The 17,959-nt window shown below is 37.0% G+C and overlaps 2 protein-coding genes across 2 annotated transcripts in view; both read right to left on the bottom strand.

Moving 5' to 3' along the window:
* The window catches only part of shtn1 (shootin 1), a 41,008-nt gene extending 28,502 nt beyond the window's left edge, over positions 1-12,506 (bottom strand). Inside the window, exons 1-4 of the mRNA XM_066692808.1 lie at positions 12,367-12,506; positions 9,845-9,897; positions 6,972-7,032; positions 3,369-3,463 (exon numbers count right to left, since the gene is read on the bottom strand). Coding sequence (XP_066548905.1) covers positions 3,369-3,463; positions 6,972-7,032; positions 9,845-9,897; positions 12,367-12,460 — 303 coding nt within the window. The 5' untranslated portion in view covers positions 12,461-12,506. The remainder of the gene's footprint in view (positions 1-3,368; positions 3,464-6,971; positions 7,033-9,844; positions 9,898-12,366) is intronic.
* A 1,366-nt stretch (positions 12,507-13,872) lies between these two features.
* atp6v1ba (ATPase, H+ transporting, lysosomal, V1 subunit B, member a) overlaps positions 13,873-17,959 on the bottom strand; it is a 29,908-nt gene continuing 25,821 nt past the window's right edge. The window contains exons 10-14 of the mRNA XM_066692953.1: positions 17,340-17,490; positions 16,989-17,071; positions 16,365-16,469; positions 16,015-16,144; positions 13,873-15,514 (exon numbers count right to left, since the gene is read on the bottom strand). Of these exons, the coding sequence (XP_066549050.1) occupies positions 15,372-15,514; positions 16,015-16,144; positions 16,365-16,469; positions 16,989-17,071; positions 17,340-17,490 (612 nt within the window). The 3' untranslated portion in view covers positions 13,873-15,371. The remainder of the gene's footprint in view (positions 15,515-16,014; positions 16,145-16,364; positions 16,470-16,988; positions 17,072-17,339; positions 17,491-17,959) is intronic.

Genomic DNA, 17,959 nt, shown 5'->3' with positions numbered 1-17,959 from the left:
ATTTGATTTATGTATAATTTCTGGAACAGCCCGTTTCTGTTGTATTCCCTTACAACCTAGTCATTTATAAAGACATTTGTTTTTGTTTTGATTTCCTGCCGGAGTTGGTCAAAGAAATCAACGTGAAAAATAAACCAGAGAAACAGCAAAGTTTCACAAATCAGGGAGGCAGCGTTTCATTTAAAGTGCACAAAGAGAACAGATGGGAGGCCAAGCCTTGTAGCACTACTGCGATATGATACAATTAATGTATCATTTATTCACCAGCATCAAGCAATAAACACCCAAAATTTGATGGAGATCCAAATCCAAAATATGTGCCATATCAAAATGCACTCAGTGTGATGGAAAAGTAACAAAGTTGTCTAGAAATGCATTTCATTTGTTGGTATGAAGTTCACCCAGCAAGAAACTTTAATTACTTGAATGATGGAAGTGAAGGGCTTGTTTTTCAACATGACCCTACAGATAGAGCCAGACTACACCTACATTAATTCAGTCAGAACTGAAAACATTTGATTAGTTTGTATTGCAAATCTCCTGACCAAAACCCTATTGAAATGTTATGGAACAAGCCCGACAAGACGGTGAGAAAAGAACACCGCAGAGAGAATAAATAAATTGGAAAGTAATGAACTAACAAACACAGACACAGCGATGCACTGAATGTCCACATACGCAGGTCTAATCGAGTTTCCTTCGAGGAGGTGAATACATCTCGAGATAAATCAGTTTATTCTAATTCTTTGTTTCTTAGTTAGGCTATACTTCAAGAAGATTGTCCCTGTGACCCGATCATTTTGACCTACTATACATTTACTGCATTAGTTCATACGATGAGTGAATTATAACAATCTTCTCTATACAAAAGAAGAAGAAATAATAAGCATTGCATTTTCTGGTAATAACGTGCACACATTTTCCCAGAATAAAGGCACAGAAGCAGCCAAGGAATCAACAATGCCTTCAATTTTACACAAACAATTGGTTTGACAAAAAGCCTTTGTCATTACATACACTGAAAAATCCTATCTAGGGTGGAAAAAAAGGGAAAAAGAATGAAGGTCAAACTCACAAGGCTGCTACTTCTCAAGCCCTCTCCTTTATATTTAATGAACACTTTTGCACCCAGGCGTGCTTTACATTTTTATTAGTCTCCCTCCCTACATGTATTTGTTGATTTTATTTATATTCTTAAAAAGCCAACAAACATTTACACAGGAAAACGTATCTCTGGAGGGCCACAGGGACATTTTCCAGTCTGACTGTAGTTGTACCTCAGTGTTCAACAGGCAGCATTTTTCTTAAAATGTTTCTATTCTAATCTGTACTGTTAACCTCCAAGTTCTCCATTCAGGTTTTTTTTTTCTTTAATTACCATGTAGAGAGTAGGAAACTATTAAATCAAATATTAAAGGGTTTATGTAAATATCCCAATATCCCATATTTAAACCATCAAGATCTGACTATAGGGACGAAACTGTGCAACAACAGGAGGGTTCTACTGGTTGAGCCACTCAGGGACCCCTGAAATATTGAAGGTCTATGCCGTTACTTTTACTTGCACTAAGAAGTTGGACTCTGCAACGAAATTGATCAAAACTTACAAAAAATTTAGCAGAACATTAAGAGGAGGATACTATAGTCTTGCAGGCTGTCAGGGATGAGATTGGCAGGCAGATTCTGGCAGGCAGGAAAGAAAGGCTTTTGTCCAAGAAGCATTTATAATAGCAGATGATTGTGATGATTACAACTACTGAGAGCACCAAAATGACTTTGCCAATCTGCCTTTACTGAGTCATTGGGAGAGCAGAGATTTGGCAAAAACAAGAGTTTGCAAAGAACTCAGTCCCCATTCAACCAAAATGCATTTAGTGATTTACTTATTTACAGCTGCACACCACACCAATGGTGTAAACAAACCTCACATGAAAGTATGAACAAACATAAAACAATCTGCCAAATACAATGCTAGACGTTATGAAAACATCAGTGCAAGGTTTCTCTTTATTATGTGAGATCTTCAACAGAGGACTCTGTACTCATTTATACATCATACTAAATAATAAAAAAATATTTCAAAAATAAGCTTGGCAAAGGTTTATAATATATGGGAAGAAAAAATACTTTTGGAAGTGTTTGAAAAAACATTTGAGAAATACACACTTCTAAAATGCAGTGTTTGACTTGCTGATAAAATATTATATCAAAATATAAACAATACACAGAATATCCAAGAACAGGTAACATGATACTTAAAAATCCATTACATAAAGGGACAGTGTTGGAGAGTAACATTAACACTAGTTTTTAAAAGTATCTTCCATCTCACCACATATGGACTGCGGAAGCAGCCGGCCGAGTCAAGGTAGAAATGTATAACAAAATCTCTATAACATAAATTCCAATTACAATGCTGCTTTATTTCAGAAACATTCCTATCATAGTATATTTCAAGAAGCAACTAAGTAAAGGTTACCAGCAAAGAAATAGGTTCTTTGTCCTGAATTTTCCTGACATTTTTTTTTTCAATTTGTTTGCATATCTTACATACATTCTCAATTATTCCCTGCTGTGTCTTTTGCTTTGATTTCCATTTGGCATGTTAACTTACTGCACCGCAAGAAAATACCTGCTGAAAAGATCTTTTACAGCTCAATGAGAGGAAATAAAAAGCAACGGTATCAATAAAAGACTGCTGCTTTAAGTGATATGAATAACGATTTACCAATAGGGGACATGGTGCAATGTTGAATGTATTTGTGTTGGTAGTATTTAGAAAAGGACAGTTCAAAAGTTTCAATACAATGCCACGTATTTCTCAACCAGCGACACTGTAATTTATTTTTCTATAAAAGTCTATAACAGTCCTCTAATTCACAACGACTATACATTATATCTGTATAGCACATCCATGCTAGCTTCTGAAACCTCTGACACCACTCTTGTGCTGCGTGGCAAACAGACTATGTATCAGTCCCTAACTGTGGAACAGCACGGCCAATAGAAACCATACCCATCCGTCAGTTGATCCTAAAGTTTGACCGTTCCCCTTTCTCTTGTGCTGAAAGCAGCTAATAACAGCACCGACACAAGAGTCGGAGTACAAGCATGTGTTTATAGTCCTCTTTCTCAGTGCAGGATGAAGAGCAATTGGGAACTCTTAAACGTGGTATAAAATTACATAAATTGGTCCTTCGAAACAGAACAACTTACTTTGGAAAACATGTTTATTTTTTTCAATTCAGTAGCGTAAAAAGAAAGGATGACTGCCTGTGGTAAGTCTCCAGACATGGTAAGACCCCCACTCTAACATCTCCAGTGAAAAATAGAGGCCATAAGGTACATTCAGTGGGATTTCAACACACCTTAGTTGCCAGAGCTTCGGCACTGGCTCTGCAGGATTTCTCAATGTCCAGATGCTCCTGAATGACACTGACTTCCTCGATCACCATGTGGGAAACTGGTGGGGGGAAACAGACATGTTTAGAGCATATGCAGAATCCTTCTATGTCATTCAAAATGTATTGCATTCCGTGAAGGTAATTTTACTCCAGTTTGGGGAAAACACTTCTAAAACTGTATCCAAATGTGTTAATTTAGTAATAATAGTGCTTTATAGCAAACTGCATTATAGAGTAACAATGTAACTGTAATATAGTTGTACACACATTTGCAGATTCAAATCTACTAAGGTGACATTTACAATTCAATCATGATGTCGGTCACAGCACCGTCTTGTTGTAGGGATATTGATCAACAGTGAAATTTATTGTAGGTTGAAGTCAGTATTTACAGTTATTGACTCTTTATCGTAGCTTTATGTGATTATATTGGTCTGTAATATGCTTTGTAGTTTGTCTGCCTGTCATGAAGTGAGCACCAGTTCCTCTGGGATCTGTCAGGACTGTCAAGAAACAAACCCACTTTTGAGTCATGTCTCTGCAGGAGCAGCAACAAGACAACACAGAAAGCAGAGAAAATGGAATCTTACACAACTTTCTCAAATTCCCCATAGAAAGAAAACACATTTTAGCACTTCATTCAATAAGGAATCTCCAATTGTACAGCTTATAGAAATACAAGGGATTCAAACACACTGAGGACATCATGTTTAAAATTCAAAAAGCAGCACTGACTGCTCTGAACTTTGACATTTTTTTGAAGATGTAATCATGAACCCCAGTAGACACACACCATCTTAATACCATTTAACTAATTAGCTGCTGTAGTCAACAAGAAAAACATGAACCAATGCTGTTATTACAAGTGCTGGCCTTCAATGACACCTAATTATAATTTGATGAGTCTGATACTTGCGGTATCAAAGTTACTGCTGCATCCCATCAGTCAGAAAGAGCCACTGACTGCCAGAGTAACCCCCTCTTGCCTCTTTCACCAGTTTATAATGCCCAACAATTGCAGTGGCAGGGCCGTTAAGTGTAATTACTGGTAGACATGGTAAATAAACAGGATTGGAAGTGAAAATTGTACAAGTGCATGAGACCCAATCTGACACATTGGAATTGGCAGTCTTAATTGTGAGTTTCTTTGACTGCTCCAGATCGTTTCAGCCAGGTTTTCTTGGAGGACAGTGATTACAACTGTGGAGACGTGCAGCATAATGGTATCAGCGCCACCGACAGAGCAGTGAATTAAATTGTATCTGCTGCTGTAGTGAAGCCTTGATGAGAGGGGCAGATGCCTTAGTGGTCTTATCATTATAACACAATGGTCATGTTGTCATCAACCTTGCCATCGCCAATTGAAAAGACATGATTGTGTGTTGAAGCTTTTTTTTTTTTTCCTGTCGTTTGCACTGAATAGAAGCAATTTTCCGAGAGCTATGAAATCACGTAATAGGTCCTAAAATGCAGCTGCTTGGCATACAACCGGAGCCACTATTAAAGTGTAATCTCACACAATATGTGTTTATGCCAGAAGAACAAATGGAAGCTGAGCAAAGGCCAAGTTTATTCAGACACAAATCCTGCGTACCACTTCATCAAAATAACTGCCTTTTTTATTTTGTACTTCATCTAGAGCAAGGAATTGTTTTCTCCTACAAAAAACAAAACCAAGAAAAATCTTGACTTTTTTATATATATATATATATATATATATTTTTACTTTCTTTCAGTCCAGTTGCAAGCTTAATTCATCAAAATAAATATAAATGCTCCAAACCAAAATCCTAATTTGAGCCAAATTAAAAATGCAATTGTGCGTTTTGACTAAAATATGCTAACATTAACCTTTCAAAGCTCTATTTAAAAGCACGGACAGTAATACCAGTATTTCTCAGTTATGCTAATTTCTTACATGACTGTTTAAAATTCCATTGTGTGTCTACAGTCTGAGTATCAAGCTTAGAAATATGTGTTTGGCAATGTAAATGCTATATCAAGTAAACATGTAAAAATCAAAACACTTTTCAAAATGTGGAAATCAAGAAAGAAAGAAAAAAAAAGTTTGATTATAGACTTGTTTCTGTGAAATATGTTTGATTGATTCCTACTACTAGAGACTGCTAATTTTCTCAGTGAGTTCATGATCTAAGTTGAGCCTCTATTCTTAGACTCACAAGGCTACCACCTTTCTAACAAACACAATTTAGATTAAGATGAGGACTAACAAAAAACACCTCTCAACTTGATGGAGGAAAAACTAATTCAAACTGACCCACAACTTTATTATTGGTAATGAAAGTTTCAAATCACCAGCATTTCCACCTGTCCAAAACAAATGTTTGCATTTTTCATTATTGTAATCTTCAATAAAAGTGTTTGTGAATGAGAATGATTTTAGTTACTGTGGGAAAGGTTGCCAATATTTGCTAACGGTGTACACTGTGCACATTTTTTATCATGCCCTAGGGCTACGGCGCTATCTAAGCAGGGTAGATAGATGGCTCAAAGGTCTTTTGGTAGCACTTAGATGCATAGCTTTTCTCTTTCAGTGTAGTTACTTTATGATTCCAACACCGATGAACAGAGGGATGAAATGGAACCGGCTGACAATAAAAAGCAAAATGTAGAACTTGGCACAGAACACACAGGATTTAGTTCATATGACCTACGGTTGTGGTGAAGGTGCCACAAATACAGATTTATTTACTTTAACTTTTTCTAAAACTGTATTCCAGATTTTTTTTCTTTACAAATAGCTAACTTTTCATCTAAAACCTTGTCAAAATACACAATGAAGTAGCCGTTTTCCAACCATAAAATTAATGTACAGTTTAAAGTTGGGGTCCCTACAGTAGCTCATAAGCCCCTATCAAGAATGAAGATTTGTCTCTATACCCCACACCACACAGGTCTGGACATAGAATATGGCATTAGTCATTTGTGTTCAGGGGCTTTAATGTGTCAGCACACAACTGGCCGAACCTCTTTAGTTGAGTATGGGTAAGCGCAGAAACGTCATACTATTGTGCACCTGGCACCTTGTCACTGATGTTGATCATTAAAGGGAAGGAAGAAGTTGGACATTTTGACAAAATAAATACAACATTGTGCTGAAAGACTGCTCATATCGTTTTAATAGATGACTAGAGAAATACCTCTCTGCAGCCACTGTCTACAGAAAGGGGTCAATTGATTTGGTCTCTTCCTGATTTTTCCTTACTCTTTTTCTGGGAAGTGTCCTATGGAATTTATGATATTCTTATCTTCCCAAGGTTGGTACAAGGGTTATAACAGTATATGCAGTTGAACAGTAACTGTCTATTTCCAAATGTATAAAAACAAACAAACAAAAACGTATTAGTGAATAAAGACTTTAAGACTATACAGTCCAAAATCACTTAGACATTTTTATATTTTAAATAACAACAAATGTTTGGATACCTACTAGCTTTTTGGCCATGACAGTATACTGGATGTCAAAATTGGTAAATAGGTTTCACACAAAACTTAACACTTAAAATATGAAGACTGTACAGAAATATGTGAAAACAAACCACTCACGTCTCTGAAACTCTTTCAATTTCTTCACAGCCTCATCCCGCTCTTTTTTTATGCTTTCATTCTGAAAAGAAAAAACAAAACAAACTGTTTACAACAGAATTCATGATTATTTTGCAAAAATAAAGTTGACCATTCTAGATGAAATATCATAATCATTGTGCCACTCTACTTAAAATGCAACATAAAAATAGAATTCAACTGAATGCAAGTACATTTAAACCATGAGTGTAACCTTTAGTTTTCTTCAAAGCAATTCTAATTTTAAATTGTTTCCCTTGCAGCATATAGCTTAGAAAAGGCTCACAGAGGGAAGTAGTATAAGTCCTGGGATGTCCTGGGATACTCTGGGATACTCAGTTGTCTCCTGCAGTTTCTCCTCTCTGAGTGTACTTCAGGAAATAGGATTGTGTACAGTGGTCCTAACTGGCTATGTTATGTATGGGAATATTCCATATTAAGACACAGGATTCCGAAGAGTCAAAATACAATATAATTCAGGACACATCACAGAATTTGATTTTATTCTGCATATCCTGTTATTGTGTTCGTGTGGATGTGCATAGTACACATTAGTTCCCATTAACCTTGAACTAGATTGTTTTCACTAAATGCAGTCAATTCATGTGCATTCTAATAATCATTGCAGACACTAATTATGAAATTCTGTTTTCAAAAAGAAATCTCTGGCATTGCTCATGACAGCAGTTCTGATGCTAATCATCTCTGATTAACTGTTGAGGTATTCTCTTGTACATCTGTTGTGAAACAAAAAAGTCAGATAGTGTGGAATATGCAGAATGTCATTAGCATCGTATAGAAGAAAGAGAGAGAGATTATAAACAACTGTGTAGAAGGCCACAAGGCATGGCCTTCTGATGAAAGACTGGGTGTATAAAATGGTAAATATGTTTTGAAATAAGTAGTTTCAATGAGATCTTTTCCCAGTACACAGCTGTTCATGTAATTGAATGAAACATCTGTTGGTAGTTGTATACAATCTTAGTTTATATGCATGCTATTAAAGCACTCCATGAAATACTAATAGAAACTACAGTGCTTCTAATCATCCCAAAATGAGTGAAAATTTAGATGATGATGATGACCTTGCCAGTCATTGGACAGGAACACCTTTAAGTGTTGTGGGCTGTCCTTGATCAAATCCTACTCAAGACTCCTGGTAAACCCGGCTCATTTTACATATTCTGTGGCAGATATGGCCTGCAATCCCATAGACCAGGATTAATGAACACCTGCATAGCACTATGCAATAATGGTGCTTCCTTATATAAGGCATTAACCCCACACTCAGACTTTTCATGGGCCATGTACAGTCCAGAATAAGCAAGTGCTCAGAAAAGTCAGAAGAACCTTTCCTTTTACTCCCTAGGCATCCAGTAAAAATTAAATCTGAATTTAGTGATAACCCTTTCAAGAGAGCAGGATTACAAAGAAAGCCCTAGCTTTTATAGGATCAGGTTGCTCTCTTCTCCAAGAGACCTTTAATGTAAAATATTATCACACATATGTCATAGAAAAAGTTCCTTTTAATGGATGGTGTTCTTTTCAAAACTATTTTCTCCATAGTGTCCAATGCATAAACCAAAAATATGTACTGGCTCTGGTAGCCCAGAAGAAGTACACTTTTCCATCACTAGCCCACAGTTCACCATATTGCCTTCTTTTTGGTGATTTAAGAGAAGCAATACATCTCCCAGTTTGCAGCAGCCCATTACTATTTGACACAGCTGATTAACACAATCCACACACTAGAGCTAGAGAGTCACTAGTGAGTCAAACTGGTCACACTGGTTCTGTCTCATAACTCCATTCATTTTCCAACCAGTGCCAGATGTTGTTGAAGAGCGCTGTGCAAAGCATTCACCATTCAGTTTCACTGCAGCCAATTCCAGCCACACTCAGACAACCGAGTGCCAACCCCAGGACATTCTCCTGCACAATCAGCTAAAATCAGAGGTAGAGACTTTTACAAGAGCAATCATACTGGAAACCTCATTGCCAATTCATCCAGGACACCAGCATTAAAACTTTCAAATGCATCTGAATGTCTTTTGCAGGCACACAGACTGCTATGACAAGTGAAAATGCCATTGAAGTGTAATCACAGTTTAAGAAAATGTGTTAAATTAAATATATGATTAAATGCATTACTTTTCCAAATCCCTTCCCTCTTTCCATCATATTGCCCTTAAGATTGCTACATTTCACGGCCATTAAGCTGGCCAGAAATGTACTGTTAGCATTGACTGCCATCAGAACATCTTTTACATCTTGCACATGTTCCAGTTGCTAGAGTATCACTTTTTGCTATAATGAACACAAAGCAAACAATCCAAGACATACAAGCTCTACCCAACATATTACTACTTGTCTCATGTAATGTAACTTTAATTAACCACTGATGATATACAGACATCCAGCAGAAACAATTTAAATGTAAATTTAACAGGTTTAAACAGTTGGGACCAACCAATAAAATATGAAAACAAGAGATCATTTGAACATAAGAAATCGTTTACTCTGTTATTAACTGAATCAATCTCATGTGTTTCTTTGCAAACAGTGCTGATTTATCAACATACATTTGTTGCCGTTTTCAGTTCAGGATGCTAGTCACCTTTGTCACTATCACTGTAACCCACTCCCAGAAAATAACCATAGGAATAATACAGTAACTCTTCTATGTAGCTCTTGTTGACAGTAATGCTCAAATAAAGCAGTGGAACAGACAGCAGTGAATCTTCAGCCATCTTTCAACAGCAGCAGCAGCAGTTTTTTGAAAATGCCAATGTTATTACTAAAATAAACACTAGGATTTTAACTTGTTTACAGCATTAGAATAAGACCATACTGACCTCTAGTTTGGTTTTCTCGTGTTGTTTTTGGAGTCCTTCATACTCATTTATAGCTGTGGAAGTAAATATGAAATAGTTAAGGACTGAATCAGAGTAGACTCCTATTTTTTGACCTTGTTTACTTTTTCTTTTTTTTAAAGGCAGGATATTCATGTGGTGGAAAATTATAGAAGAACTGATGAAGCCTTGACTGTACAATGTCTCATCTCATCTGAAGCGGAAAACATTTATGACACACACACACACAACAAACTTCAGGATGCGGTTAAATGTTTATAGAAATATAATATTGAGCTCCTTCAGCAACTTAATCCATTGCTTCTCCACTCATCTGGATTACTTTTCACACATTCAGTAGGACAAGATCACTTTTCTCACTCCACTGGACTATTTTGATCTCCATGCCTGATACCAACCTGTTATTCTTTTCTCTTATTATAACCAGTTGATGTCAGTTTTACTAAAGCAATTCAATGGTAAACCTTAGGAAACTTACAAATCAGTACACCTGTTGATGTGGGTCTTGCTATGAAATTGCTCAAAGTAAGTGAACAGACATTTGCATCTGCTTTTCAAATTACTGTATGCTTTACAGCATGCGCTCAGACCTTACTCAGTGCTGTACAAGGGAAGCAGGTGGAACGATTAAAAATACCCCTCTCTCTGCTTCTACTCATAAGTTCTTCTATCAAACCCCTGCAGTTGATGCCAGACAGATTGTTGTCTTGTTAAACACAATGGTAATCCTAGGGTGATGCAATATAATGCCCACCCCTTATAAAGTTTAATTCAAAATAATACAGATGTCAGCCCCTGCAGGCAGAGTGAGCAAGCATGTGTGTGAAGCATTAAAACAGCAGGGTTTTACGGAAGAAGTTTACATTAACCTAGACAAATGTAAATCGAGACATTTTAAAATTTGATTGGCAATGCTGAATATGAAACCAGTACCATCTATTCTGTCATCCTGCATATTACTACATGTACAGTATCATGTGCAGTAGAACAAGGTTCATAATGTCAGCTTTATAAGGACACTGTCACTTTGTTTTCTAATGCTTCTACTTTTATAACACTTCAAAAAGACCTCTGGACTATACATTGATATAGTGAAGGTCCAGTACATGGTGATTATGATACAAAAACTTTTTAAATTGTGCCAGAGTTCAACAATAAATCACAGATTTAATGTAATAACAACACTTTCAAGTTCTGGCTCATTAAAATAATTGACAACATACATTTTACACCTTGATAATACAGACAAATTGACTTTTAATGTCATTTTATCATTTTGACGTGCTGCAGTAAAACATCAGTAATCTCCAGGGACTGCTGAAGGACACTAGCACTTCAAACATGCTAAAAGACTGTAATTAACACCAACCTATTCACTTTAATGAGGACTGTTTGCATTATGGCAGCTGGCCACTTGAGAACCAACTTTGTATAAAAGGATGAGGTTGAGCAAATGCATTAATTTAATGTGTAATTTTAAATATGACCCAGGATGAGATTCTTAGCCCTCACACCATAGCCACTGATGATGGGAGAAATTAAAAGCTTTAAAATGCTTCAGACGGGGACAACATTTAGGACTGCATGGGCATGGGGGGAACAAATAAAAGTGTAGGGTCCAATACTCGTATTTACATAACATTCAAGTTGAACACGAATTTGTGGCTAAATACTGTTTGTGCGAGGATGGAGAAGTGCAGAGTGCTTTTTGTGATTAACAATCAGCAATTCGTCATTTCTGGACAGCTCATCATAAATTAATCTAGCCAAGTCGGAAAATTACTCAGTCTCACGCTGGGAAAATTGTGCTAAGTCTATTAACTTTCTGAAGGAACCCATCAAACACGTTGCCTCGACAACCTGTGTGGCCGCAGATCTTGAGAAGACATTTTCAGGCACTATTTGTGTTAAATGTGTTAATTACATTGTGGCATCTTTTCTTGACGCAGGGAAGATGATTTCCAACACTAAAAGCATCACCATTAACGATTACGCCTGTTTTCCCTTCCCCCTGCCTGCCGTAATGCAAAGTTGTATTCAATTTGGGTCTGTGTGAGAGAGAGGTAACATCATGCTATATAACACGTTGTAGCACAGACAGTTATTTCATTTAACATGCAGGACATGCATCTATTTTAAGAAAATATTAAGTTACATTTGTTGCAAAACTAATATAAATTCTGGAAATTCCATGTGCTGATTTTACCAGCACCATATACAGATTTATTGATTCAATACTAATTGTGTGCGCTCGTTTTGACAATGTGCAAATTCCTAAAGAACAAACCTATACTTATATCAGTAAACACATACCCGTAATTATTAGTACCCATGTTTTAGGTGCTGACAAAACACTTTAGTTTGAATTTTGCGCCGTTCAGTTACCATAAACTTTGCTGTCCCTAAACTGTAGCAGCATTTGAAGACGTTTTGGAATCTAACGCACTTTAAAACTAATTATTTAGTAAAGGAAAAGGCTGGTGTTGCAAGAAACTGGAGCTCACCTCTATTTGATAGATGTGTAATAATCTCCATTTGCTTTATTTCTTCCACATTCGCCATTTCAGAGCCGTGTAGGGGTTTTCTGTCCCGGGACATCTGATTTACATACCAGCAGAGCTACCAGGAAGTGAAAAGTGCGGTCACCTGAGCCGCGCACCTTGCGTTCCCTGATGACGTCAGCACGCCTGGTTTCTGCGGTGTAGCACCAGCAGTCTGACAACGTAAGCGGTTTTGTTTATTTTAAAAGACCAACGTTATGAATGATGACATGTTTCTTTATTTTAAACACCTGTTCTCACAAGGTATATTTATAGCCTTTTTGAAATCAATACAATTGTTTTTATAGGCTACAATAATGTATGCATGTGTTTTTAATGGTTAACATTCTTGACTCCAAACTACAAAAAGTTGAAAACTGCTAGTGGGATTAGGAGCAATACCAATGTCAAGTGACTTGCTTTGCCAGGCACATCAAAGGCACGGTTTTGTTCTTTCACTGTGTGTGAAGACAGCAGGATTACTGTGTGTGAAATTGGTATTGATGTTTCATCATTTCCAAACTGCAAATACTTTCCTGTAAAAATTACTGTTTTAACTATATTTTAACAGAATATCTGATTTAAACAGAACATGGGGCATTTTTGAACGATACAGAAAATTGAATGTAGTAACAAAGACAAAACAAACATTACATACACATCACATTTGGTGGAGAGGCTCTGGCTCATTCTGTCCACTTTGGATTTATAGTTAATTATTGGATTGTTAGGCTCATTGATAAAGCTAAATGGGGTACACAGTGGCACAGCTGCTACCTCACAGCTTCTGGGCCCAGGTTTGACTCCGGCCTTGGGTGTCTGCCTGTGCGGGTCCTTGCCAGGGGCTCTGGTTTCCTATCACATCCCAAAGCCATGCTGCTTAGGTTGACTGGCAATTCAAAACTGCCCTGTGCAGTCATTTGCACCCTGTGGGTGTTGGGTTAGGCTTCCCCTCACCTTGACCCAGTACTGGATCAAGCAGTTATTGATAAAGATCAGATGGATTTTAATGATCTTGATTAGGAAATTAAGTAAAGTCTTTGTGTTGATTCATATTAGTCCATTGATAACAGTCATCATCTCACACATTTTGGATCAGATTTTTTTACTCATGAGAAAGACCAGCAGTTTTAATCCAATCTTACATTTTGTAAGAAAAAAAAAAAAAAAAAGATACTTTAAACAGACTTTTGCAACTGTTTTGTGTGAATATATAAGCTGTATGTTACAGCAATTACCATGCACATATGTGATGGCCTTAATCATTAGCAAGTGCAACTACATTTTTAAATCCGTGACTTTACATACTCTAATGGATGAACTGACCAGAGTAAGTAATGTCAAGAGGACTGACAGGGGAAAAATGTATTTTGGTAGGGTAGAATGCAAGAGAAAAAAAAAACACAAATAATGCAAAGAAGTCCAATCATAAAAAGCTGAGAAAATAACAGATTGTGAGAGGCCAATACATATATTTACAGGTATGTCTGTTTTATTCCATGCACAGAAAGGTTAAATCATATGATTTCGTACAGGAAAGAAAGTTGGATAAACAGGGATCTATTTAATATTATTCATTTTATTTGTGAACAGGTAACACAAAAGAAAAATAATTTACTATTTTACTCCCCTAATATTCAGACAAAAATAATTATGTATTTCCAGTCACTGAGTCAATGTACATAAAGCTAATGGACTGTGCATATGTACTTAATATGTCCCCTGATAGGAATAATATGTAAACAAGTTGTAAGAGGTCTAAGGGAATGTGAGGTACTTTGGAAATTGCCAAAGTTCACAAACAGGAATGTTTACTATCCTATCCTCTTCACAGTACACATAACATACAACACAGATATCATAAACATAATTAAATTCCATCTACACCAATTACACATCTTTGTTTTTAGTCACAACTGAAGCGAATAGAAGAAATAATGGTTGTCAACGCAAATCGAACTAAATATAAATACACAGCAAGGAACACCACAAACGATACTTCCACCATAGATAGCTTTCAAAGGTATTTCTGTAATCTGTATTCAAGCTTGTTCACAAAGTAGTTTTCTTTATATGCGAAGTGATTCATTTGCATAATGCTCAGTGAACTAGAACTGCAGACTTCCCAACCCAGTGTTTAACAGTGGTGAGAGCTCGTATGCATTAATGCAAATGACAGAATTCACCCACTGTTTACCCTGGCTCCCAAAAGGTTGTCCATCTTTGGTTTATAAACTGAATTAATCCTCTGTAAAGTCTGTTATGCAAATTGCAAAAGGGTGTCTCATAGTAACAGACTTGAGGTGTCTGGAGAAGCGAGTGTTTGCAAGTGATCACATTGCGAAGTATATAATACATTCGTGCATTGAAAAATGAAATTCAGATTTGACAAAACCCAATTCTACCAAATTAAATCAAATTAAAAACAAAAATTACTTGAAAAAAATACTGCTTAGTAAATTTAGAACACCATACTTTGCTACAGAGAATTATTTAATTATCTGTAATTCAGACACGGAAGAGCCTCATTTAGTCACAAAATATAATTAAAATAAAATGCACACCAGATATAAGGTCTAAAGAATATATTATACTTTTAAAAGTGCTTGGCTATGCCAGAGCATTAATTAAACCAGTCATTGCACTGGTTATAAATGACTGTATAGTTTAAGACAATGGGGGCAAAATCCACAAAATAAATAAATACATGAACAAGCTGACTGGTTTTGGGGGGGGGGGGGGGCAGGAAATTAAACCGAAGAATATCACTCCCCCCATTAATACCTATATCGAGATTGTCTCATGATTTTAAAAGTAAGTCACATTCCTCTTATCTTCTAGCACAAAAACAATTCACACAGTTATTTTAGTTTCCTAGAGGTCACATAGGGGTTTACTACAGACATCAGAAGCACATTGAAAGACAGACATGTTATTGCTGTGTACTCTGTGAAGGTGATCAGGCTGTCTTAGTGCCTGGCCGCCGACTCTCTGGGGTAGAACTCTGCAATAGTGCTCTGCGGGATTCTCTTCAGCATCTCTTTGGGGAAGATACGCAGCAGCTGCCAGCCGATGTCTAAGGTTTCGTACACACTTCTGTTATCATACGGACCTGAGGAAAGACGAGACGCAAGGAATTGCTAGATGGGCAACAATAACAATCACATTTGGTTTCTGCTTACTTGCTATGGGTTCCAGTCATGCAAGGACACTAAGACAGGTAAACCTGCTTTGCACTGTGTTCGATGGGAACTCCTACTGTAGATTAATCCTCCCAGAATATACGAGGAAAACCAGGCATAGTGTTCCGATTCAAGAAGGGGCCAGACTGCATGTTTTACCTGCCACAACTCCCAGAAGGCCCCTCTCACACTGAGACTGGAATCAGATACACAGAGCACTGCAAAGTTACTAGGGAGGTCAAAGTTCACATACTGTGATGCCAGGTAATGTCTCAGATATGTCTGTATAGTGGAAAGAGAATCTTGCAGTGAGGACCTAGTGTATTTCTCAGTTAAGGTGTTTCTCAGGGGTGTTAACATGTTTAGGGGAGCGGTTTGTGTGTTAAAAAAGCCTTTAATTATAAAGAGAAACAGCCAAGCATATCCATACCCTGAGCAACAAAGTTCCTCTCGAATTTCTGCAGGAACTCCAGGTAGAGCAAGTCATCTGAAGTCAGGGCTTCCTCTCCCACCACAGCCTTCATGGCCTGGACATCTTTGCCAATGGCATAGCAGGCATACTGCAGGGACACACAAGGAGTAGTTAAGATACTGAAAAAGTATCTGGTTCAAAGTGGACTATAAAACAATACTAAACTGTTTTTCATTATAATACACATCCTGTCTGTACAGTACAAGTAGAGCTCTGTCTGGCTGCTCCTCTACAATATATTATCATCTGTGTGAATGAAGCAGCGTTGGGTTAATGGGTCGATGTCAGAGACAGAGAGAGGTGTTTACCAGTTGGTTGGAGACATCAGCGTGGTCTTTACGAGTCATCCCTTCTCCAATAGCCGACTTCATGAGTCGAGACAGAGAGGGCAACACGTTGATTGGAGGATAAATCTGACAATGACAGATCTGGTTAGTTGATTTCCTCATTCCTGTTTAGATCACATCTTCATGTTTTATCAGTATAATTCATGTGTGTGGTCAAATATTACACAAATGGGCAAAATAAATTTGGTCAAACCATTTGTGGGGTGTTTTCAGGACTGGTACATTTTGTTTGTTGGAGTATCATGAAAACTTAACTTTCGGGAAGATGCCACCATGGATTTAAACCATTATGTCATTATTTTATTTCCCTTTGGTGAAGTTACTGGATATGTCTCATTAACACACAACAACTTTGTCCAAAAGAAAACCTCTTTGTGTTAATAGAAAAAGCAAGGAAGGACGATAAGAAAAATAAGTAGCATTATAGAATAAAGGATTCATCCAGAAAATATTGAACATTTTTGTGCATAAGAAATGTTTCAAACAAGCTATTGAGCCTGTGAAAGACATGTTTGTGAAGAATAACCTTGTGTTGCGCTGCAGTTACTTTCTCAGCAGCCTAGGCCTCACATCAGAAATCTTTACCTGTCTGTTGTGCAGCTGTCTGTCAACATAGACCTGCCCCTCAGTAATATATCCTGTCAAGTCAGGAATAGGATGGGTGATATCTGTAGAAAAAAAAGTAGTTATAAAACAAATGTGTATATAATGCTAGCATAAGAAAAAAAAAAACGATTTCAACAATGCATGCAACAATTACTTTAAGGGATTCCTAAAATGAACAAAACAATGATACTTTTAGACATTCCTTCAGAAGCAAACTGCTAGCAACTGTAAACAAAACTAAAAGGGACCAGTCATTTGTGGCACAATGGGATATAATTATACTTTTTCCTAACCAATATAATATTACCACCCCCTTAACCCTTTGCTCACCATCATTGGGCATGGTGAGGATGGGAATCTGCGTGATGGAGCCATTCCTCCCCTCCACTCTCCCGGCACGCTCATAGATTGTGGCCAGGTCAGTGTACATGTAACCTGGGAAGCCTCTTCGGCCAGGTACCTCTTCTCGGGCTGCTGACACCTGGATTGGACAACAGGAGATCATATGAGCTCCACTTGATTAGTCTCCAACGTGCAATATCCAGATGTGAATATGTGAAGACACATCATATCATAGCTAAGGAATGAAAGTTGAAGAAAAAAACTTAATAAAACTAAGACAAATATGCTGGGAATGAATTTAGAATTTAAATATATAATTATATTATAGTTACATAATTAAAGTTAGAACCATCAAAGCTTACTACTGGGTATTAAAGGTGATTTAAAGGCATATATAAGTTACTTTGAGAAATATTTCAGCTGAAGGTAATCCTACTCAAAATAAACTGGAATGTCTAATACAATCCAACTTTTCTAAAAATATTCCCTGGGCATCTCACTGATTTCCTAAAATAGTTATTTGTGTGCGTAAGGAATTAAATATTCAACAAATCATTACAAAAAAACAAATATACTGGAGAATGATACATGGGTGGCAGTTTATAATG

Source organism: Amia ocellicauda, chromosome 20 (assembly GCF_036373705.1).
Source record: "Amia ocellicauda isolate fAmiCal2 chromosome 20, fAmiCal2.hap1, whole genome shotgun sequence".
Taxonomy (NCBI): Eukaryota; Metazoa; Chordata; class Actinopteri; order Amiiformes; family Amiidae; genus Amia; species Amia ocellicauda.
The sequence above is the reverse complement of the archived record's forward strand: the minus strand, read 5'-3'. Positions and strand labels throughout refer to the sequence as shown.